General features: G+C 54.6%; 13 protein-coding genes across 13 annotated transcripts; 5 read left to right on the plus strand and 8 right to left on the minus strand.

The window, feature by feature from the left end:
• The first annotated feature begins 62 nt into the window (after window positions 1–62).
• Window positions 63–764, plus strand: BAUCODRAFT_423005 (uncharacterized protein). Its single transcript, XM_007676830.1, has one exon. It carries the CDS (start codon window positions 193–195, stop codon window positions 658–660), a length of 468 nt encoding a protein of 155 aa, XP_007675020.1. The 5' UTR covers window positions 63–192; the 3' UTR covers window positions 661–764.
• On the minus strand, window positions 765–2,190 carry BAUCODRAFT_423004 (uncharacterized protein). Its single transcript, XM_007676831.1, has 2 exons — window positions 1,948–2,190; window positions 765–1,896 (listed from the first exon to the last, which is right to left on the minus strand). The coding sequence occupies exons 1-2, from the start codon at window positions 1,955–1,957 to the stop codon at window positions 869–871; spliced, it is 1,038 nt and encodes a 345-aa protein (XP_007675021.1). The 5' UTR covers window positions 1,958–2,190; the 3' UTR covers window positions 765–868.
• Window positions 2,178–2,957, minus strand: BAUCODRAFT_423040 (uncharacterized protein). The gene has a single exon (XM_007676832.1). It carries the CDS (start codon window positions 2,857–2,859, stop codon window positions 2,398–2,400), a length of 462 nt encoding a protein of 153 aa, XP_007675022.1. The 5' UTR covers window positions 2,860–2,957; the 3' UTR covers window positions 2,178–2,397.
• Window positions 2,921–3,838, minus strand: BAUCODRAFT_121246 (uncharacterized protein; the record flags this gene model as incomplete). Its single annotated transcript, XM_007676833.1, has 1 exon — window positions 2,921–3,838. The coding sequence occupies one exon, from the start codon at window positions 3,836–3,838 to the stop codon at window positions 2,921–2,923; it is 918 nt and encodes a 305-aa protein (XP_007675023.1).
• Window positions 3,839–4,022: 184 nt separating this feature from the next.
• Window positions 4,023–5,955, plus strand: BAUCODRAFT_32406 (uncharacterized protein). The gene is made up of 3 exons (XM_007676285.1): window positions 4,023–4,877; window positions 4,927–5,508; window positions 5,573–5,955. The coding sequence occupies exons 1-3, from the start codon at window positions 4,202–4,204 to the stop codon at window positions 5,872–5,874; spliced, it is 1,560 nt and encodes a 519-aa protein (XP_007674475.1). The 5' UTR covers window positions 4,023–4,201; the 3' UTR covers window positions 5,875–5,955.
• A 113-nt stretch (window positions 5,956–6,068) lies between these two features.
• BAUCODRAFT_423103 (uncharacterized protein) lies at window positions 6,069–10,354 on the plus strand. The gene has a single exon (XM_007676834.1). It carries the CDS (start codon window positions 6,209–6,211, stop codon window positions 10,160–10,162), a length of 3,954 nt encoding a protein of 1,317 aa, XP_007675024.1. The 5' UTR covers window positions 6,069–6,208; the 3' UTR covers window positions 10,163–10,354.
• Window positions 10,355–10,809: 455 nt separating this feature from the next.
• On the minus strand, window positions 10,810–11,242 carry BAUCODRAFT_423105 (uncharacterized protein). Its single transcript, XM_007676835.1, has one exon. It carries the CDS (start codon window positions 11,106–11,108, stop codon window positions 10,884–10,886), a length of 225 nt encoding a protein of 74 aa, XP_007675025.1. The 5' UTR covers window positions 11,109–11,242; the 3' UTR covers window positions 10,810–10,883.
• A 910-nt stretch (window positions 11,243–12,152) lies between these two features.
• Window positions 12,153–12,465, minus strand: BAUCODRAFT_32410 (uncharacterized protein). Its single transcript, XM_007676286.1, has 3 exons — window positions 12,402–12,465; window positions 12,290–12,352; window positions 12,153–12,221 (listed from the first exon to the last, which is right to left on the minus strand). The coding sequence occupies exons 1-3, from the start codon at window positions 12,457–12,459 to the stop codon at window positions 12,172–12,174; spliced, it is 171 nt and encodes a 56-aa protein (XP_007674476.1). The 5' UTR covers window positions 12,460–12,465; the 3' UTR covers window positions 12,153–12,171.
• Window positions 12,466–13,008: 543 nt separating this feature from the next.
• Window positions 13,009–13,206, minus strand: BAUCODRAFT_43157 (uncharacterized protein; the record flags this gene model as incomplete). The annotated part of the gene is made up of 1 exon (XM_007676343.1): window positions 13,009–13,206. A coding segment is annotated over one exon (198 nt), but the record flags the coding sequence as incomplete, so codon positions are not given.
• A 2,288-nt stretch (window positions 13,207–15,494) lies between these two features.
• On the plus strand, window positions 15,495–16,829 carry BAUCODRAFT_424385 (uncharacterized protein). The gene is made up of 2 exons (XM_007676836.1): window positions 15,495–15,878; window positions 15,933–16,829. Exons 1-2 carry the CDS (start codon window positions 15,749–15,751, stop codon window positions 16,532–16,534), a joined length of 732 nt encoding a protein of 243 aa, XP_007675026.1. The 5' UTR covers window positions 15,495–15,748; the 3' UTR covers window positions 16,535–16,829.
• Window positions 16,830–17,204: 375 nt separating this feature from the next.
• On the plus strand, window positions 17,205–18,523 carry BAUCODRAFT_32413 (uncharacterized protein). The gene is made up of 5 exons (XM_007676287.1): window positions 17,205–17,529; window positions 17,590–17,764; window positions 17,864–17,899; window positions 17,954–18,019; window positions 18,070–18,523. The coding sequence occupies exons 2-5, from the start codon at window positions 17,644–17,646 to the stop codon at window positions 18,081–18,083; spliced, it is 237 nt and encodes a 78-aa protein (XP_007674477.1). The 5' UTR covers window positions 17,205–17,529; window positions 17,590–17,643; the 3' UTR covers window positions 18,084–18,523.
• A 1,042-nt stretch (window positions 18,524–19,565) lies between these two features.
• On the minus strand, window positions 19,566–21,046 carry BAUCODRAFT_121251 (uncharacterized protein; the record flags this gene model as incomplete). Its single annotated transcript, XM_007676837.1, has 2 exons — window positions 19,566–20,042; window positions 20,102–21,046. The coding sequence occupies 2 exons, from the start codon at window positions 21,044–21,046 to the stop codon at window positions 19,566–19,568; spliced, it is 1,422 nt and encodes a 473-aa protein (XP_007675027.1).
• Window positions 21,047–21,522: 476 nt separating this feature from the next.
• Window positions 21,523–23,169, minus strand: BAUCODRAFT_32415 (uncharacterized protein). The gene is made up of 3 exons (XM_007676288.1): window positions 22,806–23,169; window positions 21,784–22,751; window positions 21,523–21,730 (listed from the first exon to the last, which is right to left on the minus strand). Exons 1-3 carry the CDS (start codon window positions 22,815–22,817, stop codon window positions 21,631–21,633), a joined length of 1,080 nt encoding a protein of 359 aa, XP_007674478.1. The 5' UTR covers window positions 22,818–23,169; the 3' UTR covers window positions 21,523–21,630.
• Between the last annotated feature and the right edge of the window lie 90 nt (window positions 23,170–23,259).

Consider the following 23,259-nt stretch of genomic DNA (forward strand, 5'->3'; position numbering starts at 1 on the left):
ATACTCGTAGTCGCAGCCCGGGTCTTGGTTATTGCTTCGAGTATAGCTGGGGCTGAAAGGTGGCCTTGGGTATTTGGAGAAGACGCGGGTTAGGCGGAGAGAGTTGGAGAGTCTCGAGGAGTAGGAAGGAGGAAAAGTGGCAGAAGAGCAGCTTAAGAAAACGGTTTTTCTGTGCGCCACGCGGCACGTGTGATGAGCTTACTGTTCGGTCGGTGTGGACTGGGATGGACATTTCGTTGTGCTTCAGTACGCATGAACCTTAGCGTAAGCTTCATACCTACCATCGCACCCCGACGGGTAACCGTCAAACCTAGCATGCGGGAGCTGCAAGAGGGTCGACACAATGGACTATTAGGTATGCACTCGATAAAAGGTGTCCGCCCCGCGTATGGTAGTGGTGGCCAGTGTTGTAGTCGTCGTCGAATGCGAGGTACATATACACTTGTAGCTTCGAATTTATACTTCGGCTTGGAGCTCGTAAGCGATGCTAACCCAAGAATCACCGTTCGTTCGCTATCGCAACGCCGTCATCCGGCGGCAGTAGGGTTTCGCTGCCGCAAAAACATGCTTCGAAATGGCTCCGTGTCGCGCCATATATCCTGGACTCTAAGCAGAGGTTGCAAACCGTGCCGATTGCGCTCACTTCGTCGTATCAAATAGCGTAAGCGAAGGTACGACGAATGAAAGCGGGCGTTAGGGAAGGAGCAGTTCAGGACACTACTACACCACCGGAAATAGACTGCTCGGGGCCCAACGCTTCTCGCGTATGCAATATCGTTCAAGACCGCGGTTACAGGCATTGCCAACGATCTCAGCGATGTGATTGCGTAGCTGTCGACTCAAGAGCGACTGAGTTCGGATGAACTGATCAGCCCTGTCCTCCGAGAGAGACGCGAATCCTTTTGTGCACAGTCAGACATGTCAGGCGCACGATTTCCTCGTAGTCGCCACTCGTAATGTATTGCTCGGCCTGTTCATAAGCCAGGCCCAAGTTCTGAAGTTCATGTCCTGTCATAATCTCGACGGTGCAACCTCGTTTCCGTTTCGAATCCGCGGCCATCGAAACCATCGGTCTTATCCAATGAACACCGTTGGCGTCCTCGGTGTTTCTGATCTGCTGTTGACAAGGATGCAGCATCAAGAACTTCAGGTACAGATTACGCAAACCAGACATCTGGTCTCCAAAGAACTCGAAGAGCGCGTTCCAATCTCGTCGAGAGCGGCTGTTCATTGCAGGATGATGAGGTATTCGCATGGTCATGCGAAAGTGTCGAATGCTGCGAAGCCTTTGCGTTGGAATCATCGTCTTCAGGAAGCGGAAAGCAACATTGTTGGAGGTAAAGTCAAAGACATTGCTGTTGTACAGTACTTCTATGGCCTCGGTATATGCCTTTCGGCATGTCATAGGCAAGGGTAGGAAGCCTGATGGCTCCGGCGTTTCTTGCCTAGAGGGGGACATGTTGTTGCGTGCTGCTGCCAAGTTCAGACTATCGCAAGCTTCATGCGGATGATGATGGACCTCGCCGACAGTTTCCGGACTGGCGCAAATACTGTGGAATATCCGTCCATCTTGGCGCTCGGAGTCGATATGAAAGAGCATGCCCCCTAGTACCATTTCGTAAATGATGACACGCACATCAAGTGGAAGCTTGGAGAAGAACAGACTCTCAGCTTGCTCATAGGGGTAGTCTTGATTGACAACAATCGAGCCGCCACACCACAACGGGACACGTGCTGTACTAGACGGCCCTGTTACGGAGCGTCTTCGTCTCGGCGGCGACTTCTGTAAGTACTTGCCGAAGGGAAGCCCGCGCCAACTCTCTGCCACCTTGATCGCCCACGGGGCGGAGGGGTTGAGTTGAACAAAAGCGTTGATAGCAGTGTCGCCTAATAGGCCTGCTTGTCGTCAGTGAGGGAAAGTTTCCATGTCTCCACTACGACGCTGACCTAAATCCATTATAACAAACGCGATGCGGATAAGCAGTAATACAGCCTAGTCCAGATCATGCTGCAGCATGATCACGATAAGCTCGTTACGTCCCTCATGCTGTCGCCCGCCAATGCTCGCCGAAGCCTTCGGCCTCTTTCTAGTGGTCGTGAACACTGGACTCGGTGGTCCACGAAGCCTGGAGTGTCAAAGTGCACTGCTTGTACTGATTCAAACTCCATGGCGTGATCCTTCTTGGCAGCGCTAATTGAGTATAAGCAATCCGGTTACGGCAAGAGCATGCAAGTCGGAAAGGCCAGGAAGGTCACCGGACTTCGGGCCGATCATCATCATCGAAGGTTAGTCAGCGTATTAGCGTGCTTTTTCGCTCATTCGAGCCCGTCGACAATTGTCTAACTCTACCGCAGGATATCCGCGCAAACACAAGTCAGACTGGGCATCTAAATATTTCACGTAAGAGGCTCGAGCAGTGGCATTACGACGTTGGCTGCAGAGCCGCCAGAGCCGCCAGCCACTGGCTTCGGCGCAAATATTGCGCTGTGAAAGGGCAGAGTATAAGCGTCCTCAAGCCAGAAGGGTGGCAGTGACTTGAAATTTTGAGAAACGCTACCGGTGCATCGCAGGATCGATCGATTAGTAGCGGAGCTGGGGAGGTCGACTCTACGGTACTGCACAACAGGCCCGTTGAAGTCGACCGCTTCGCAGGTACCACGGAGACTATGCGCGCCTCCTGTATGTGGAAGCATTCGCCTAATACTTCTAGGACGGAAGCATAATCGTAGGACATCATGGTCGTACATCGAAGTAGAAGAGCCAAGTTCCTGACCGCCAAAATGGAGTGCGCGGTCACGGTCCGCACTAAAATGTGCTTCCTGTGCGTATCCGCCTTTCCTGATAGACGGTGGTTGCATCCGAGCCAACGGTCTTAGCCTCGCCTGCACAAGACTTTCATGATAGGCGAAACGGTGGCCATCAGCCCTTCATGCGCGCTAGCCGACTAGGGTGCATTCCAGCACCATCCGTCTCTACGAGTTGTTCCTGCGCCTCGCCATCCTTATCATCAAATCGAACGTACGCACCCTTGGGTGTCTGAGGCTGCCGGCCCCGCTCATCCTTTTCCATTTCCAGTCTCCGTTTCCGCTCCTCCTCTAGCTTCACATTCTTCGCCTTGATCTTTTCCATTCGCGCTCCAGCCTTTCCGCCGCCACCTGCCGTGAGCTCCACGTTGATACGTCTACCACTCTTCTTCTTACCTTTCGCCTGCGACTTTCCGATCCCTGCCACGTAGTCCTCCGGGTCAAACATGCCATGATGGTACAGCTTGAGGCATGTCTCCATGCGGTCGTAGTTCTCAAACTCCAGGAATGCGAAGCCTTTGCTCTTTTTCGTTTGTGGATCTGTCCGGTGCCGCAGATTGAAGGGTGCAAGCTTCTTGAAGTACGCTTGTAGTGTGGCGTCGGTCGTGTTGAAAGGCAGATTGCCCACAAACAGGATGAACCGTGACTTATGTGGTTGCTCCACGGCTTCCGTACCCTCAGCCACCTCTGCTGGATCGCGTTTGGCTTTCCGGCGCTTCTTACGCTTGGGTGCTGGCTGCTCCGAAGTTACTTCTGCTTCCGCCCGAGTCGCATCGCCCGTAACTTCACGATCCGACTGCTTGCGCTTCTTCGAGGTGACTGCCGTTGATGTGGCTGTATCCTGCGTAGCGACTGCATTGCCATCTTTCTGTGGCACCGCTACAAGTACGTCGCCCTCAAGCTCTGGCTTCTCGTCGTTTACTTCTGCAGGCTCTCCCGTCTCTGCATGCTTTCTCTTTCGGCCGTTGCGATGCCGCTCCGCATCTCTCAGCGCCTTCTTCTCCTTCCGACTGTTTGGCTCCTCGCGTGACATTGTTTCTACGAAAGCCCACTACCTCACGAAGTCCTCGGAACAAGGTTGAGCATGGGCGAGTAAATTCCGAATATTTGGCGTGCTTTGCGACGGCTGAACCCGGACCCACCAAACCAGCCACAAGAGGCAGGAGCAATCATTCCACCTTTCCGGTGTACGAATGGATCAATGATAGGCATCAGACTGCCGAACTATCGCGTCTCAACAAGTACGCCCCAATATGACCTCTGTTTTCGAGCAATATCCAACGAACATACCTTCCGTGTCTCCTTGGATATATAGCATTTCTGTTTGAAAGCGTCGAAGGCATTACAGCCTACTGTCTATCTAAAAGTGACCATACATTTCATCGCATGCTGAATCATGGCGAAATCTGCAGATCCATTAAAGGACGAGGAAGTTGTCCAGACGGCGGATGAGACAACGCCACTTCTGGGAGCCCCAGATACAGGCCCAGCATCCATTATTATACAAAATGACGACACCGTACCACCTCACGCCAACGGACACTCGTCAGTGAAGCCCACGGATGACGATGGCATCCCTACAGATACCGATGACCAGGAGCAGGAAGAGGAGCGTCCAATGCCGGTCGGCCAAATCCTCATCCTTTGCTATGCCTGCCTCGCCGAACCCGTCGCATATTTCGCCATCTTCCCCTTCATTAACGAGATGATATTCCGCCTAGGTGGCATGCCCGAATCCTCAGTCGGGATCTGGTCCGGCATCGTCGAGTCTTTGTTCTCCGTCGTGCAGATGATGCTCATGATACCCTACGGTCGCGCCGCAGACTACTGGGGTCGCAAGCCAGTGCTCGTGTGGAGCTTAGCCGGCGTGGGCGTAGCGACCGCGCTCTTTGGCTTCAGTCGTAATCTGTGGCAGATTATTCTGTTCAGATGTTGCGCGGGACTGTTTGGTGGCAGTGTCGTTACGATCCGAACGATGATCAGTGAGAATTGCACGAAGTTGAGCCAGGCGAGAGCGTTCAGCTGGTACATGTTTACCAGGAACCTGGGCATATTTGTGGGGCCACTGATCGGTATGAGTCCTACATCGGTGGTGAAGAAGGACATGCTTACGATATGCAGGAAGTCTGGCTAACCCAGCCGACTCATTCCCGGGCACGTTTGGCCACTCGACGTTCTTCAAGGAGTATCCTTACGCTCTTGCCACGATTGTATGCGGTTCAGTGACCTTGAGTGCGACATTACTATGCTCGTTCGGTCTCAAAGAGACTCTGCACACCAGGGAAGGCGGTAAGCGTGCCCAGCGGATGTCGACATGGGAGATCCTCAAAGCCCCTGGTGTGCCGATGGTGCTTCTCATCTACACCTACACGCTAGGCCTGTCACTCGCTTACACCGCCGTTAACCCGGTCTTCAGCTTCACAGACGTGTCGTTGGGCGGTTTGGGCTTCAGCGACCAGCTGATCGCGGTGCAGCTTGCTGTCGTTGGAGCTAGTCAGTCGGCGTGGATGTTGTTCGGCTTTCCACCCCTGCAAAAAAGGTTCGGGACGGGCAACCTATATCGCGGTTGCGCAGTTGCTTGGCCGCTGCTCATGGCAGGGTTTCCAGTGTACAACGAGTTGCTACGGCACGGGATGCGGGATGCATTCTTTGGCGTGTTCTTCCCATCGCTGGCATTAGGAAGTGGCGTGGCGATGTCGTTTGGTGAGCACTCGTTCACACCTTCATGATGAATGAAACATCTTGCTGACGGGACTTCACGGCGCAGCATGCATTCAGCTTTTCCTCAACGACATCGCGCCGTCAAGCACCGTACTCGCAACCGTCAATGCTATTGCGCTGACATTGAACAGTGCGGTCCGGGGCGTGGCGCCCGTCGCCTTTACGAGTTTGTTTGCGTTGGGAGTCAAGATCAAGTGGGCAGACGGGCACCTAGTCTGGATCGTCCTGACGGTCCTAGCACTGGGCTTAAACGTTGCGATCTACTTTCTACCGCCACAAGCGGAAGGCAAATACAAGCAGGCATCAGCGTCAGGACAGCCTAAGCAGACAACGAGTGAGGGAGAATAGGAGAATGGTACGGTCAGATAGCAAGGTTATCTGCCAGGTTTTGCCTGACTTCTTAGCATCGCCATTCGATGTTTAACATGCAATCTGTCTCTATATGATTCTCACACCGTACTACGTGTGTAAGAGCTTGAGAAGCGTGCCTGCCATTCACGTCGACCCCACCCAGGTCAGAGCCTTAGGCACTCGCGCATTCAGGTATGCATTCGAATCGTTTCTTACAAACGTCTTCTCCGTTGGCATGATCATCCGCTGCCTGGCGCGTGGAAGGATTACCACAATTGCCGCATCATAACATTCCCTCACCTTGACAGAAGTGCGTGGAACATACCGCAGCATGTCGTCCGTGGTGCCGGCGAATCCGACCTCGCACAATGTTGCCTCCATCCTGGGCAAGCTCCAAGATGCCGACCCAGATATACGCTACATGACCCTCAACGACTTACACACCATGATGGGGAATGGAGCCAGTAACTTCCTCATACATGACTACACCACGTGCGCCAAGGTCGTGGACGGCCTACTCAACACACTGAACGATACCAACGGCGATGTGCAGAACATGTCGATCCAGACACTGGGCTCTTTTGTTCGAAAAGCGCCGGAGAGCATACTATGTCCGACCATTGAGAAGGTCAGCAACATCCAGACGGGCAACTCCATCGACACGACCGTGGCAGCATTAGCGGTGCGAGCGATAGTGGTCAACCTGGCGCATCCGGTACCCGGTGCTCCGCGGAGCCAGAAGGTGCAAGAGTCTTACAATGCGGTCTCGAAGGCCCTTGTACCACGTCTTGTTGGCTATGTGGTCATTCCGCTCGGCAACAAGAACCTGCCCGCGCCGCCGAAGGGTATGCTCGAGATGGACCTCGAAACTGGCAGCGACAGCAACAGTCTAGATCTGCTGAGTGAGGTGGCGAAGTGCTTCGGACCGATGCTGCAAGAATCGGAGGTGGAAGCGCTCGAAAAGATCACCATGCAGATACTGGAGAGCGAGAAATGCGGGACGGTCATGAAGAAGAAGGCCGTCAACGCACTTTCTGCACTGGCACCATACTTCACCGATGCTCTACTAGCGCATCACGTGAGCTACAGCATTGAGCGGCTCCGCCAGCCACATATCACTCCGCAGCAGCGCAAGCTCTATCTCACCGTTTACGGCAGCTTAGCAAGAAGCATACCGCAGAAGTTCGGGCCCTATCTGAAAACGCTTGCTCCCTTCGTAATCGCACCATTGAGTCAAGAAGAGCTTGACCAGCAGCGAGAGCAGGAGGCCGAGAACGAAGGTGAGCGTGATATTCAGATGGAAGAGGTCAGAGAAGCTGCTTTGATCGCAATCGAGAGCTTCCTGCGAGCCTGCGCGCAGGATATGCGAGCGTACACGAAGGAAGTGGTGGAAGCTACGGCTCGCTTCTTGAAGTATGAACCGAATGTGGCAGATGACGACGATGAAGACATGGAAGAGGAGCCAGAGGAGGACGGATTCGAGGTCGAGGAAGACTTTGAGGAGGAGACTGGGTTTGAGGATGAGGACGATGTCAGCTGGAAGGTCAGGCGGTGCTCAGCCAAAGCACTACATGCCCTCATCGAGACACTTGATCCAAATGATCTAGTGGTGTACGATCAGGTTGCGCCAGCTCTTATATCACGATTCAAGGAGCGAGAGGAGAGCGTGCGAAACGAGGTGATCGCGACTCTCTGCTTCCTCGTGAACAAAACTGGTGCCTCATTAGGAACCCACCTCGACACAACTGCGGACCATGTCCTACCACCGAGTCGCAAGCGAAGAAGGGGCCTGAGCGACTCCCTCGGGTCCGACCTTCAGGATCATCAAGCGACCATGAACGGCTACGCGTCGCCGGCTACACCCCCTCCTACGGACAACGCTACCAAAGGCCTAGCGACTATCAACCCAGACATTATCAAGGGAGCAGTTAAGCTTCTCAAGAGCAGCACATTACCCACGAAACAAGTTACTATCCTGTTACTCAAGGACATGGTGACAGCTCAAAAAGGCGGACTCTCTGACCACGCAGATCAACTCATTGAGCCCGTCCTTGACACGATATCAGGTCTGGGTAGCAGTGCTTCAAACGTGGCAGGTAATGCACTCCGTGTTGAGGTTTTACAGCTTCTTCGCGTCATTGCAGACTATCACTCAAGCAAAGTCATCCAAGCTTTCCTACAGAAGATAATACCGGCGCTGGCCAAAGCGGCTAGGGACCGCTATGCGAAGGTATCGGGCGAGGCGTTCGCGACTGTCGAAGTCTTTGTGAAGGCTCTCACTCCTCCCCGATCCGCTGCGAGCAGAACCCAGAACGCCCAGTACCTCGGCCAGCTGTACCAAGTAATCACCGAGCGGATAACCGCGACGGATACGGACACCGATGTTCGCCAAAAGGCTGTTCAAGCGCTTGGCTTGCTCATCGGCCGTGCTAGCGGTGCGGCTGGATCAAGCCTGCTAAGCCAGCAAGACCGCTTCGCCGGCCAGCAGCTGATCGCCGACCGTCTCAAGAACGAGCTTACTCGCCTGCCCTGTGTCCGTGCGGTTGACACGATTGCCGTCCTAGCACAGAGCAAGAAAGACTTCAAGCCCGACTTCGTACCATCTGTCGCGGTCGAGCTTTCTGGGCAGCTGCGAAAGTCGAGCAGGTCTTTGAGAGGTGCGAGTCTTAGCGCACTCCGCATGCTGGCCGTCAACCAGGCATCTCGGGCATGCATGGATGATGACACTATCACGCACATCATCCAGATGCTCATACCGTTGCTACGCACAGATGACTTGCACATGTTGGGGCCTGCCCTTGTAGTGCTCGCCGCTTTCGCGAAGGACAAGCCGGCACTCGTCGCCAACCAGTCTGTCATCAGTGGCATCTGCGACATTGTCACCTCTTCAATCTCTGGAGCGGCCCTGGACGCCCTGGTTGCCTGCGTTGAGGCTATCGGTCTTGCAGGTGCGGGTAAGGACTTGATGCAGGCCCTTCTGAACGTTGGTGTCCGAGGCGACATCGATGTCACGGGGCGGGTAGTTGGGACCCTGCTTGTTGCCGGTGGCAGTAAGGTCGGCGTCAAGCTCGATGACTTCGTGAAGGAACTGGAGACGCAACGTGATGAAGCGAGAAAGTGCCTCGCATTGTCCGTGCTGGGTGAGGCCGGGCTACGCCTAGCGACCGAGAGCCCACTGAAGCCTCAGAGCTTCATGCCTTATTTCAGCAACGGTTCGGACAAGGTCAAGCTCGCTGCAGCTGTCGCTCTCGGCCGGGCTGGTGCTGGAAATGTACAGGCATACCTGCCCAGTATCATGGACGCGCTGGCGCAGGGCAAACAGTACTTCCTCCTTCATTCCGTCAAAGAGCTGCTGCAACATAGCAATGCCGAGGACGACATTAAGCCCTATGCGCAGACGCTTTGGCAGAACATCATCAACTCCGGGCAAGCCGAGGACAACAAGGTGGTCGGTGCTGAGTGCGTTGGGAGGCTTGCCATCATTGATCCAGCCGCCTACCTACCCCAGCTCCAGACCTTCCTGCAAAATCCCAACTCTGCGGTTCGCGGCATGGTCATCTCGGCACTGCGGTACGTCTTCTCCGACACGGACGAAACGTACGATGGCAATTTACGCAGCTCCATAATACCAATGCTAGCAACCATGCTCGCCGACTCCCACCTCGAAGACCAACGCCTTGCGCTTACGACGTTCAATTCAGCAATCCACAACAAGCCTGGACTTGTCTTGCCCCATCTATCCGATCTGCTGCCGTACGCCATGCAAGCTACAATTATTCGGCCAGAGCTGGTACGTGAAGTGCAGATGGGTCCTTTCAAGCACAAGGTCGATGACGGCTTGGACATTCGCAAGTCCGCCTACGAGACCCTATACGCCCTACTCGACTCGCCGGCATCACGCCAGCGGCTTGACATGCTTTCGTTCTATGACCGCATCGTGGCGGGGGTGACTGACGAGCATGAGATCAAGATTTTGTGCTGCCTCGTACTCGGCAAGCTTCTGACAATCACCCCCGCTGAGTCGGCTCGCCGGATGGACACACTGGCCCAGCACTTCCGGTCCGTCCTTGCCTTCAAGCCGAAAGAGAACGCTGTAAAGCAAGAGCTTGAAAAGTTGGCAGAAGAGCAGCGGGCTGTTGTCAAGGTGTCAGTGTCCTTCAGCAAGGCGCTGGGTGCCGAGGACAGCAGAGCATGGAAGGAGTACTTCGACTGGGTTAGGAAGGACTTCAACCAGTCCGTGAAGGCGGCTGAGGAGGAGCTCAAGGGTAGCAATGACCGCGCCTAGGAAGCATTGGGAGCGCACGCGGCCTGAGATCTTGTCCTCGCGGCCTGGAGCCTTCACGAACACTACAGGGCCAATAGAGCTATAAAGTACTTAAGCTTCTGCCCAGTATGGCGCGCAGTGGCAGTATTAATCACGTCAGTGCGAGCGGACCTTGCACAGTATGTGTAAGGCTCAAGGAAACGTCGAACGATAGCATAGGCAGCGTCCAGAGTACCCAACTTTTCACACCATAGCAATTAATGCCTTGCATACGGTGGTGTAACACTGGTACATTAGCTGCTTCTTGAAAGATGTTGTGAACGTTTGATACCAGCATCTTCCCTTGATTAGCAACTGGCTCTCCACAGTGAACATGTCAAAATCAGTAAGGCTATTAGCATTATATGTCCAGCCGGCGGGATGAAAACGGAGTGGCCAATTCCATTAGTCTGCAGGTAAAATGTGGACAAGAATGCAGAGAGCACCGATGCATAGATGAGCCGAATCACTACCCTTTCGACCCGGGGCAGCCACGTTGCAACGAGGCAACATATCTCCCTTTTTCTCCAAAGCCCCGAGAGTCAAGAAGGTAAGCTAGATGTAGCGATGTTATGCCCTGCTTAACTGTTTTGCCAGACAGGGACGGATTGAAGGGCACACCACCAAGACTCGTCTCTCGCAGTCTGTGGGCCACGCTTCAGCTTAGAATGGTACCTGCGTAGTCAAAAGCAAATGCAATAGGTCAGCTATTCTCGAACGTCAAGCGAAGATTGACGAGACGGTGAATCTTGGAGGGTATCCGAGTACGGCGTGCCGTCCAGGAGACTGCTGGGATACAGGTAGCATTCAATTTGCTGTAGGCGTTGCTTGTCCACGACCATATCAAGCGTACCATTCTCAGGTATTTGCGTTCCCAATGGAGGAGACATAGCTTTACTTCATCAAACCAGAGAAGTGATCGATGCATAACGACGATGAACGGTGCCGCAAGCCCATGGCCGCTTACAGCTCATCTGCTTTGGAGTGGCTATACCTGCTTTCTGCCATTTGCTAGCTCCTTGCGAGTTACGTAGGATACATGTCGTCTCGTACGCACGAGCGCATAGTTTAGCGAATGCTTTACTTCTGGTCACGGTTGGTTGGACTGGTCGTTCGGTTTTCCATACCCAAAGAGAGCGGCAAATGCCGAGGGGCCCGGCGGCGGACATCTCGCCGCCGCTGTTCTTCCTCATATTTGCATCATTTGGCGCTAAGCCTCAGCAGACAAGTCTGCGAGCTTCAGTTTCTTCCAACTCTTCGCATTTTGTTCGTCACGCAGCACGGGAAACACTATCAGGAAAAATATCGCCAGAAATCGGACGACAGAATTCGTGATGGTTTCGACATTGTGGTCTCATTTCTTACTATGTCTGAGAGATTGACGATCGGATGAACGGACGACGCAGATTTGATGCGCCGGTCGCAATTTGGTTGGGAAAGGTGCTCGGACGGTCGGGTTGCTCACGATGACAGCTACGAACGTGGCGAAAAGCAGCAACCAGCAGCAACAACGTCAACAGCGGAAGACCCATTCCAAATGTATTGACATGTTTGCGTTACCGGCGTTGTCGTCGTTGTCATCGATGATTTACTGCCACGGCGACTTGGAAGACTGCGAACGCGCAGATCCATCGTGGCTGGGCTTACGAATCAACGCATCAGCAACACACCGACAGCAACATATCGGAAGCTTGTAACAACAATTCATGTTAAGGCCTTGTTATGAACGTTGTCGCTGCAAACACTTCACGATGTGGCGTGCCCGGACCATGCAATAAAAGGGCCGAGATCGATGCGACAACGACTGACTATGGCACGCTATCACATCTGGAATGATCAGCAAGCAATGGCTGGCCGACTATTACTCAACTCCCAACCAGCAATAACTCATATTGCAAATAGAGAAGCGGACCCTTCCCTCGCGGCGCCGGCTCTCACGAGAATGCGGATGCACGATCCGATCAGGGTCACCTGCAAGCGGTCAGAGCGAGTCACAATGACAACACCCGGACGTCCGCAGACCATGGACCAAGCAATACTGGTAGGTTCTGTGGGTTGCCGCCCGCAATCCACCACATCTACGGTCACCGATGTTGACTCACTCTGAATACACTACATTTTCGCAAAGACAGTCACCTTTGGGCCATGCGACCATAGCATATGAGTCAAAAAGCATGCGCCATACATGCACCTCAATCGCCTATGCTAACTGCCCGAGAAGGAGTCCATGCTGTCTGCAAGTTGCAGCAACGCTTTCCTGCAACCCCACCATGCATCATATGCTCATAACATCATGCCGCCTCCGCCTTCACAGGTCACGCCGACACTGCCCGTCGTACCAGCACATCGAGGGTCTTACGAACGCCTGGTTTCCGTTCTCGCCACCCTGTGAGCGATTCCACTCGCATCAGCCGCGCACAAGATCACCTGGTCATCACTGGAAATGAGACCATGGACGTCTACGAGAAGCCTGCCCGTCCGTCTGGCGAACTCTGGAGAAAATTTGCGAAGTTCTGCTGACCGTCACCGCCACCTGCATTCACTGGATCAACCTGCATCTGCTCCGGTTCCGACATCTGAGGGAGTCCATATCCGGGTGGTGCGGCGAATGGCTGAGGCCTATTCGCGAAGAAGGCAGCCAACTGACTAGCCTGGCCACCAGGCATCGAATGTGACCGATTCATGATGTTGACCATGCTTGGAGATTGGGGATTTGAATGTTGACCGCTTGCAGGTGACGAACCAGCTGTGCCAAGGCCGAACGCAAGCTGGCTGGCTTTCTGCGAGTTGTACATGTGGATGCTTTGGCAGTTGCAGTCATTCGACGCTGGTGTGTGGTGCAATGCCATGGTGCGCAAGTGTGATAGCTCGTCACGCAGCTGTCTTTCTTGGAATCTCAAGGCAGTATTCTGCGCGTTGAGCTCACGATGCTGCTTCTCCAGGACATCGACGTTTTCCTTCTTCTTGGCTCGACACTTGGCCGCGGCTAGGCGGTTCTTCTCGCGATACTGCTCGCGTTTGCCTTCGACGCTACCTTCGCTATCTTCACCGTCATCAACAATGTCTCTGCTGTCCTTTCTGGCCTTCTTCGACTTGGCGTGGCGCTGGTTTGCCGCGTTTCTTGCCCTTTCCGACTTATCCATCTTCTTGCTTCGAAGCGATCCGGTCGACTCTGTGCTACTCTTACGGTCGCCAAACTTTGGTGGACTACTATCATCTGGCGGTGTGATCTGGCCATAGCGCTGTGCGGCGCTGTCGGTGCGACTGCTGACGATGGTGGACTGCTTCGAGGGCGGCAGCGCGCTCGTGTTGATGGGATTGAACATGGCGGAATTAGACCAAACGTTCGTTGGGTCTATCAACGCATTAGGCCCTGATGAAAGTGCAGCGCTGCCGACAGGATATGCTTCATCCTGGCCGAGGTCGAATGGCTGATAAGCCGTGCTGTTTCTGGAAGTCAGTGGGATGCAGCAAGCTCAGCAACTCTGTTCTCTCACCTAGAACCGCTCACTGCACTGTATCCATTGAACTGGCTGTCGTTGTCACCAAAGTCGAAATCGGCATGCGGCTCGAATGCTGGGTCCTCGTAAACTGAGGCGGGCTGGGGACCGCCTTCGCTACGCTGAATAGGCGCCACGGTGGTCATCATGAGTCAAAGTATGGACACGAGCCTTTGTGGTCGATGGCACGGAGATGCCTCTGAGAACAGCACGCAGCGAAAGCAAATGCAGTATTTGTGTGAGCTCGTCACGGACGCCGGCTAGCAGACTTTTCTAGCCTTTTCTGGTGTTTGCCGGATAACCAACGCTGCTGGACGCGAATGAAGCTAAGAGAGACTGCTGGTGATGTCGAAGCAGATGTTCTTTGGCCGTCACCGCACGATTGTGCTCGGTTGTGTGCAAGTAGGTCTATCTAAGGTGGAGTGGCAAATCGAGCGGCATAGAAGTCTATGCTTTGCGGAGTAGCGCCTTGAGGTAAGCGTGCGTTTTTGGTGGTAGGACTCTTTTTCTTTGGTCGCTGTAGGAATGGCTACTGCTGGATACTGCTGATCGACAGGACTTCGTCACCGCCCGCAATGCATCTGTGTGTGCACTGCGTAGTGTTTACCAAGCGAGCAATATCTGCATAGGCGGAGTTGAGCCCGGTGGACCACTCGTACGTCAGCGTGGCCTTCGGCTGTGACTGCGCCAGAACAGTCCGGCAAGCTCCAAGGTTCCTGGCTTCGGTGGGACACCCCGCTCTCAACAGCCAATGACCTTCAGGCTCACGGCCCGAGCTGCGAGCTCCGAGCTGCCGCAAGTGAACGATCCGAAAGAAAGGCAGTGAGATCGGTGATCCTGTAGCTCATCACTAACCTCGGCATCCGCTCTTTTGCAGAAGATAGTGCAGATCCTACTGTTTTCGGTGCATACCGAAATACCCGGATGGTAGGAGATCATTGAAGTCTAGCAGCATACATAGTGCGAGTGTGAGCTCAAGGCCTTACAGCCCAATGACTATGCTTGATGATTGCACCCGTCCTCAACCGCGTCTTTCTCCGATGTGTTCCCAGCTTTGACTTGCTTCGCAGCATTATGCGTGCTGCACGCATTACCCGCTAACGAGCTCTCGCCGGAACATTGTGCATTCGTCTACCTTATCGGAGTGTCTCCGTTGGGCCCTTGCCCGCCTCCTGCACGGCATTCGCCCACGCCGGAGAGGAGCCCCGCTGCCTGCGCGCCTCATTTTTGGCTAAGCAATGGCGTGTGCCCAGCATGTCACTTCGCCAATGCAACCATCATTGGGTAAGTGTGCAGCAGCCCGCAAGCTCTACGTAGCGGTGCGAGCTCCCACTCACGCGGGCATCCAACTCCTGCCAACGGTAATCGGTTCGTGGAGGCGGAGCAGGTACGCAATCCACGAGTACCCATGGACGGTAGCCAAGGAGCATGTGAAAGGTGTCAAATTCCAGTAAAGGCGCTGAAGGAGCCATCTCCATGCAGAGTAACTCGATGTGAACGTCACGCTTTTTGAAAGCTAACTCCGCTGGGGAGGATTGATGTCCACTGTTGGCCGGCATTCCGTTGTATCCCTACCAGCTTCTTCGCGCAAATCGTATGTCGTTCTTGTAACGCCACAGTAGATGTCTACACTGACTCCACACTTCATGAAACTGCAGTAGTTTCCCGGCTCCGCAAAACGTGGCCCGTAACCTTTCGAGATGGCGGATGGTGGAGCGAACGTCCGCCTCCCCGATCGCAGTCCAGAAACATCCACTTTCGGTTGACAATTGCCTTGCCTTGCCGTGATCCGATAGGGCTGCTGCAAACGCTGCTCTCACGGCGAGAAGCTTATTGGTCAAGTCAACGTTTCTGTATTGCTAGAGTTTCAGTAATTCCTTGTCTGGCCCAATCACGCTCGTGCAAACTACAGAAGCGCGCTGGAGGAGCGGCCGCGTGCCGCTGCCGGTTAAGCCAGGAGTCGTTCGCTGTCTTCGCCGAACAGGACTATGCCGCTCATCGGCCCTGCAGGACTCAAGTGACACAGTAATGTTGGCTTTAGCTGCAGGGCATCACACTACGGCAAGACATGGCGGAGGAAGACCTTCCGAGCGGTATCCATACCGCTCATGACTCGGGATACTCGTCGGGCGACATACTGAGGGTTCAGGAGTTGGAGAATGAGAACCAAACTTTGGCCGAAAAGCTCAGCAATGCATGTATGAGGACCAACACTTCTCATTGCTCTGTAAAACACTAACACTATTGCCCAGCTCAACAAATAGCGGAATACGAGAATGGAAAACGAGTTCTTGAGGCCCGTATACGGCAACTCGAACGTATACAACAACGTCAAAATGCTTTACCCGAAGAGGCAGAGGATGGAGCACAGGCAGCTGCTCAGCCAGCGCGACCAGGCGTGGGCCGCTCGTTCAGCTTCATGTCTCCGCGCAAGCCTTCGCCGGTGTCAACATCTGCACACCGGGAGAAGGAGCTTGAAGCATCCTTGATCAAAGAACAGACCCTGCGCATTGCGGCCGAGCAGAAAGTCAAGGATGTCACTGCGGAGATTGAGGAGCTGAGTGAGAACCTGTTCCAAGAGGCCAACGAAATGGTTGCGGCAGAGAGAAAGGAGAACGCGGAGTTGAAGAAGAAGATCCAGGAATTAGAGGGTAAGGTTAAAGACCTGACGAGTCAGGTCGGAGAGCACGTCGTGGCGGGCAACCCAGCAGGCTTACGACGCGAGGTCGTCAGACTCGGCGAGAAAGTGAAGGTGCTCGAGGAGCGTGATGTTGACCGCAAGCGCAGGCTGGAGACTATTGAAGCGGCCAGTAAACGGGTTGAGCGGGTGAAGGCAATGCTCGTTCCGCCCTGAAGCGAGCTTGCAGGTCTACCATCTATCAGTGATGCCGACCCATCGGGATGTTTCCGAAAGCCGGAGAGATTGAGGCTGGCCTGGAAATCTGTTGATACGTCCTTGGAATCAGCGACGATACGGAACCGACTCGCCACACCACCGTGCGGACGGAGGAACGTACTGCGCCGCGTACACGCAGTCTGTGGTCGCAAGTTACGCCTTCTCCCATCGCAAGGCAAAGCGTACGGAGATAGTCCATGAGGCTACTGCCTGCACGTACGAGCTTGGAACGCCATACGAGACCATTGGCTTAATGCACCTCTCGCAGTGCAAACTCGTCCCTGAGAGCCATGTCGAACCGCATGAATGGCCTTTCTGTTGGAGTCCCTTTGCGTGGCGAGCTGCCACTGTTTCACGACTAAGCTCTAGCGTTCGGTAGACGAGGTTGGACATACTAAAATTCATGGCTTTATGGCTGAAGAGGTGAGCTGTGGCATCTAGTGCGAACGGACAATTTGGGCTTATTAGACGATGAGGTCAAGTTTGAGTGTATGCAGCTTTGGGTACCAAATATTGCAATTGGCTATGTCTCATTCCGAAAAGAGTCATGCCTTCAACGGCCACTATAAATCTGAGGCTCTTCGTCAGCCGCATATCAGTCACGCTTCCAAAACACTTGGAGAAGGATGGTCATCTGCAAACGCGAAGAGCCGAGCGGGTTTCCCCAACGGCGTTTACCATATGCTGCAGCGTTGAGATCCGCCACGATTCATTTAGAGCCTTGGTATATATGCACGGCAGTTATGCTACTGCGGGCAATTGGATTGTTCGCGAATGTTTCGTGATAGACCCACTATGCAGCCTCGGTAGGCTTGGAGCTCGAAGCGAATGTGCATGAAGGCGGCATGACGTCGGTGTATACTGTAGTTCTGGGCACCTTTGCTTATCCCAGCAGGGCTACCTCTTGCGCAAAGTGACCTTGGAATTGCCTCCCCTAGCTCGTGATCTCAAGAGTAAGGCACTCCAGAACAAAACTATTCCATAGCAAGCACGTTGATATTAACCTGCTTCAGTCTCACCCCGCAAGCTCGACAGAAGACACAGCGAGCGCCAACGCAAGTGCCACGATGAATACGCTCAAGAGCATCGTTGGGTTGGGCAAGAAGGAGCAGGAGGGTCAGGAGCCAGTGTCGGGTGTGCAAGGCGAGGGCAATGCTGTCGAGCCGTACGACGCAGGCAACAGCGAAGGTATGTCTTCAGACGCATTTGTTTGCTGAGCGGCTGCCCTTCCTGCTCGACAGCGACAAATGTACTAGTAAGCATCGATATACTGACGTTGTATCTCAGAGCCAGAGCTAGGCGGCAAAGCACCACAGCACACCGGTGAGTCTCACCCACTTCGCTTCTCGTATCGTACTGCCCGCTAATGTAAAGTAGACCCAGATCAGGTCAGCGGCCTGGCCCCTTCAGCTGATACTAAAGCCGCAGACACTACCGCTAGCGGTAAGTCTGATCAACCCGCGACCCCTACAGTAGACTCTGAGACCTCCAAGGCAACCAGCAGTAGCGACGGCAAGAAGCCGAGCATTGGCAGTCCCAGCTGGTTTAAGACTGCCATCCCAATCGGCAAGCGGAAGAGCGAGGCGACAGAGTCGCATCAGCATCAGCCGGCGCAGAGTGGGACGGTAGACGGGAGGCAGGAAGGCTCGCAGGAAACGACGGCAACGGAGAGCGGATTGCCTCCTAACCATCTTGGCGAGAACGTGCCAGAGGGCCACGCTGTAGAAGAGCGAATAGAAACTGAAGTTCGCACTCCTGCGCCTGTATCTGCGGAAGCTAGCAAAGATAGCGCACCTACCGAGTCTGAAAAGCCTGCACAGGAGAAGACTAGCACAGAGCCTCAACGAGACTCAACCCAGCCGCAGAATAGCTCTGTCGGCTTCCTCACCAGCATGTTCACCTCCTCTTCCTCAAAGGTACAGCACGACACTGAGCAGGACGACGGCCCCACGGGGCCTTCTGCGAGCTCATCCAAAGGCGCCAAGGCAACCATGTCTCACGACAAGTCCGTCGAGCAACCAAGGCCGGATAAGGGCAAGGCCGCGATGACCGACAAGCCGCAGCCCGGTCAGGGTAGACTCCCGACCGCCGGCGGCATCCCACTCGGTCAAAGGGCAGCAGAAGACCGTGAGCGGCGCAGGAGTATCATGCCGAACGACCTGCCACCGGCATCCAGGAACATGTCTATGGAGGACCAGGCAAGACTGAACGCGGAACGCAACACGCACGCGGGCTCTAGTGGGACCCGGCCGGAGCGGCAACCGTCTTCTCTGCCACCCACGCAAGGCGCGCCTACCACACCCAAGAAGCAGGCTTACGGCGGCGAGAACTCGCAGCCGGACTCCAGCAGCAGCAGCAGCGGCGTGAAGAAGCGTCTGAGTGTCGTCGGCGATAAGCTCAAGCCGGGCAGCGTGTTGGACAAGCTGAAGGGCATTGGCAAGAAGGATGAGCAGTAGGATGGCTCTTCCTCGGCTGGTGTCAAAGCTGTGGAAGACAAGGAGACGTTGGCGCCGAAGCGGAAGAAGCATTTGAATGAGAAGCAGTGGAATGAGGCCGAGTCCAGCATCAAGTATGAGGATACATGTCCGCGGGAAGACTCGGTGTGAAGTTTGGTCTCTATACCGATTTGATTGTTGTTGATTGATGCGGTTCGGAGCAAGATACCCTGCTGTTTCGCTATGATTGCTGCGTTTGGTCGCTCGCTCGGGACTCGTTGGAAGGGATTGGTCGATTGCTGCGCTTATGGCACGCTCTTGCTATTGTACATACCGGATACCCATTGCTAGTAATCGCTGAATGAACAGTTTGTCTTGCTCATGAACTGGCTTTGCGATGCCATGTGCATCTGCAGCTTGCAACGTAATTGGAGCTGTAAGAATGGTTCTTTCAGTTTGCCGTCCGCTTGAACGCTATACACATATGCATTCGCGTCTCTACACAGGTTTGACGATCGCTGTACAACAAAATGCCGAAGCGCACCTCTCGCGAGTTACTCCTGCTTACCCACCGCCACCGGGCTGACAAGCTCCCCATTCACCGTCAAACCCGGCTTCGTCGCATGCCCGTTCGCCTTCACAGCAACCGGCGCCACGTCCTCCGTCTCCTCCTCCTCTTCATCCTCGCTGCGCTCGTCCTTCTGCACACCCGCCAGCACGTACCGCAGCAGAATCCGCACAATGAGGAAGAACCAGAAGATATTCACCGCCTGTAAGCTCGCGAGCAAGAAGAATGTGATGACCTGGCTGATCCAGCATTTATACTGCTGCGTGACCCAGTCGAGTTCGTACGGACCAACGGTGGCAAATTCGCCGGTCGGGACGGAGGTGAAGGGGATATGGCCGGGAGGGAGAAGGGATTTGAGGATGACGAGATTGAGGTAGTGGCGCAGGTAGGCCCAGATGACCATGAAGGAGACGAAGTAGGGTATTGTGAACATGGAGTCGAGGTAGTTGAGGACTTTGGAAGTCTGCGGAGGTACATGGTCAAAGGCTGAGGTTGGTAATGAACATGTGGGAAGGCACTTACTGCGAGGAAGAAATCGGAGATGTCGTGCGTGACGTAGACCGCCACGCCCATGTACGTGAAGTGGAAGCGGTAGCTCAATCCGATGAGCGCGAGGGTGATGATGTGGTGCAGCACCAGCCCCTTGAAGTCTTTCCGCGGCTTCTCCAGCTGCAGACACAGCACGATGAATTGCTGCAGCCAGTAGGCAGCCTGGAGAAGATAGTACGCTTTGAACCAGGCATCATGCGACCGATGCGGGAAGCCTTGGTACATGCCGGCCGTGTTGAAGAACCAGACGGGCGTCCGGCTCATGACGTACATGCCGAGAGGGCCGAAGACGGCGAAGTAGACGGCCGTGTAGAACTGCTCCATGAAGCGCGCTTGCTTGCCCCGGGCGCCAATGCCGCTGTAGATCGCGATGGGCTTGATGAAGCGTTGCATGATGAACTCGCGGGTGAAGGTGAAGACGAGGGTGTAGAAAGCGACAAAGGCGAAGTCCAGCGGTCCCTTTCCATACTGGGTCACGTCACCAATGTGTGGAGGTAGTGAGTTGGTCCGCTCCACGAGCGGCGGGTTCTCGTAAGCCAGGAAGAGCCCGTAGTATAGCGGATTCTGCTTGCCAGGGCTGATATAATACGCAGACAGTAGGATCACCAGGAGGACCAAGGGATTGACCCAAGTATGCCGCAGCGACATACGCTTCCATCTTCGGAACAGGCGCAGTGCTTTTCGTCTCTTCCGCTCTCGAGGTTGCTTGCCAGAAGATCTCTGTTCTGCTGGCGATACTGGTGACGTTGGTGATGTTGCTCCATCCGCTCCCGCTCGAGCGAGATTCGTTGCGATTGATCCTACGTCGGTGTCGCCATGGGGGTCCTGACCGAGACTGCTGTTCTTCCTCCGCCGTCGTGGAAGTGCGTGTCCGTTGCTTTTCTCGTGTGTAGAACCGGGAGCGATGTGCGTCTCCATCCTGCTGTTCGCGCCCATGTGGCAGGACCGGGTTGTCTAGGGAGAGACGAGGTAGCTCAGCGGAGAAAGGAACCGCAGGAATTTCTATAATATATATGAAGTTGCTGACCGTGCGTCGCAAGAAGGGCGTTGTACTCGAACACTGACCATATATGCGGGTGCGAAGGTGTCTAGCTCCCGCTGGTAGATTGCAGTCGATTCGCATCTGCGACACATGTACAGTATGTTCTCGCCTCGACTTCCCCTACGGTCCAACCCACTCTCCCTCCCGTCTCCGCAAACGCTCTCCGCTGGCTCTGTGCTTTTCTGGCACGTGAAAGGACACAACTCGACCCTGCAGATGGCATTGAATTGGACCGAGGCAACAACTTTGACCGTGTCAACCGTGCTAATAAATCTTGAGCAACCCAACGAGTTTAGGTTGGATAACAGAATCGGACGAAGCCGGAATGCGTACCATTGGTACAGTCATTCTTCGGCATATTCCCAATGGCTGCACTTTTCGGTATCTACAACATTCTCACCTCTCGCCAACCGCCTAGCCCCTCACCACCCGCTCCGATCGCCACGCTTGCACGAATGTGCTACAACTGGTCCGCGGCGTTGAAGTCCTTGAGTGCCTCCGCAATACGCTTGGTCATGGTCTTCTCGCCCTCACGCACCCAGACTCTGGGGTCGTAGTATCTATAAATTGTCAACGTACGTTCACAGCATAATAGGTGGCAGGCTCGGCATACTTCTTGTTCGGCTTATCCGCGCCGTCCGGGTTGCCGACTTGGCTGCTCAGGTAGTCCTTCTTGCCAATCATGTAGTCGCGGATACCCTCGGTGTAAGCGTACTGCAAGTCAGTGTCGAGGTTGACCTTGACGACACCGTACGAAATGGCGTCTTGGTACTCCTTCTTGCTGGAGCCGGAGCCTCCGTGGAAGACAAGGAAGACAGGCTTCTCCTCCTTCGTGCCCTCCTTCTCCTGCACGTACTTCTGGTGCTTGCTGAGCAGCTCAGGGTGGAGCTTGACGTTGCCAGGCTTGTAAACACCGTGCACGTTGCCGAAGCCGGCGGCGATGGAGAAGTATGGGCTGATCGGGCTGAGCGTCTTGTAGATCTCGTAGATGTCTTCGGGCTGGGTGTAGAGGCTGTTGTTGTCAACGGACTCGTTGTTGACGCCGTCCTCTTCGCCACCGGTAATGCCAATCTCCATCTCAAGCCATTGCTTCATTGGAGCGGCACGCTTGAGGTACTTGGCGGTCGTCTCGATGTTGTACTTGACCTCCTCCTCGGACAGATCGATCATGTGGCTGGAGAAGAGCGGCTCACCGTGCTCCTTGTACCACGCCTCGTCCGCATCGAGCATGCCGTCGAGCCATGGCAGGAGTTTCTTGGCGCAATGGTCGGTGTGGAGAATGACAGGAATGCCATATGCAGGCGCGACGGCGCGGATGTAGTGCGCAGCAGCCACGGCACCAGCAATGGATGCTTCCTGGTTCTTGTTGTCAATGCCCTTGCCGCAGAAGTACGCGGCACCGCCCTGCGAGACCTGGAGGATGATGGGTGCTTTGGCGTTCTTCGCGGCTTCGAGCGCTGCGACAGCGGTGGAAGAGCTGGTGACGTTGATGGCGGGAATGGCGAAGGTCTTCTCTTGAGCGTACTTGAAGAGGTTCTTTACGTCGTCACCGTAGATAACGCCGCTCTTCACCTTAAGGATCTACATGATTGATCGTTAGATAGGCGGTGGAAGTTGTGGCGGGGTATTGCGAACATTGTGAGCCATTGTTGTGTCTTTCGCTTGGTAGATGGGTTGTGGTCGAGTGCTTGCTATCTTTCAATACCGATTTATGGAAGGGAGAAAGAAGTAAGTCGAGTATATGGAAAAGGACGGGATTGCCTTGGTAAATGTATAGCTCTTATGATTTCATTCTTTCGCTCGCAGCTTCGCATTGCATAGGTGGGGCAGATGCCGGCGTTTCTGTGGGCTGGACATCGGACAGAAACGGGACCCCGCCGAGAACGTTCGACGAGGCATGGAGAACAGCAGGTCGGCAATGAAGGCCGGTCGCTAGTCCGTCAAGCGGCCTTCGAATGGCGTTCATTAAGCGACGGCGCTGGTCTCTTTTGCGTTTGCGGTTTTTGGGTGTAGTAAAGGCCAGTGAAGGGGTTGCTGAGACAGCGACCAGATCGGGATCAGGATCACACGTGATAGTGCACTAGGTGCC

Source organism: Baudoinia panamericana (genome assembly GCF_000338955.1).
Source record: "Baudoinia panamericana UAMH 10762 unplaced genomic scaffold BAUCOscaffold_4, whole genome shotgun sequence".
Lineage (NCBI taxonomy): Eukaryota > Fungi > Ascomycota > Dothideomycetes > Mycosphaerellales > Teratosphaeriaceae > Baudoinia > Baudoinia panamericana.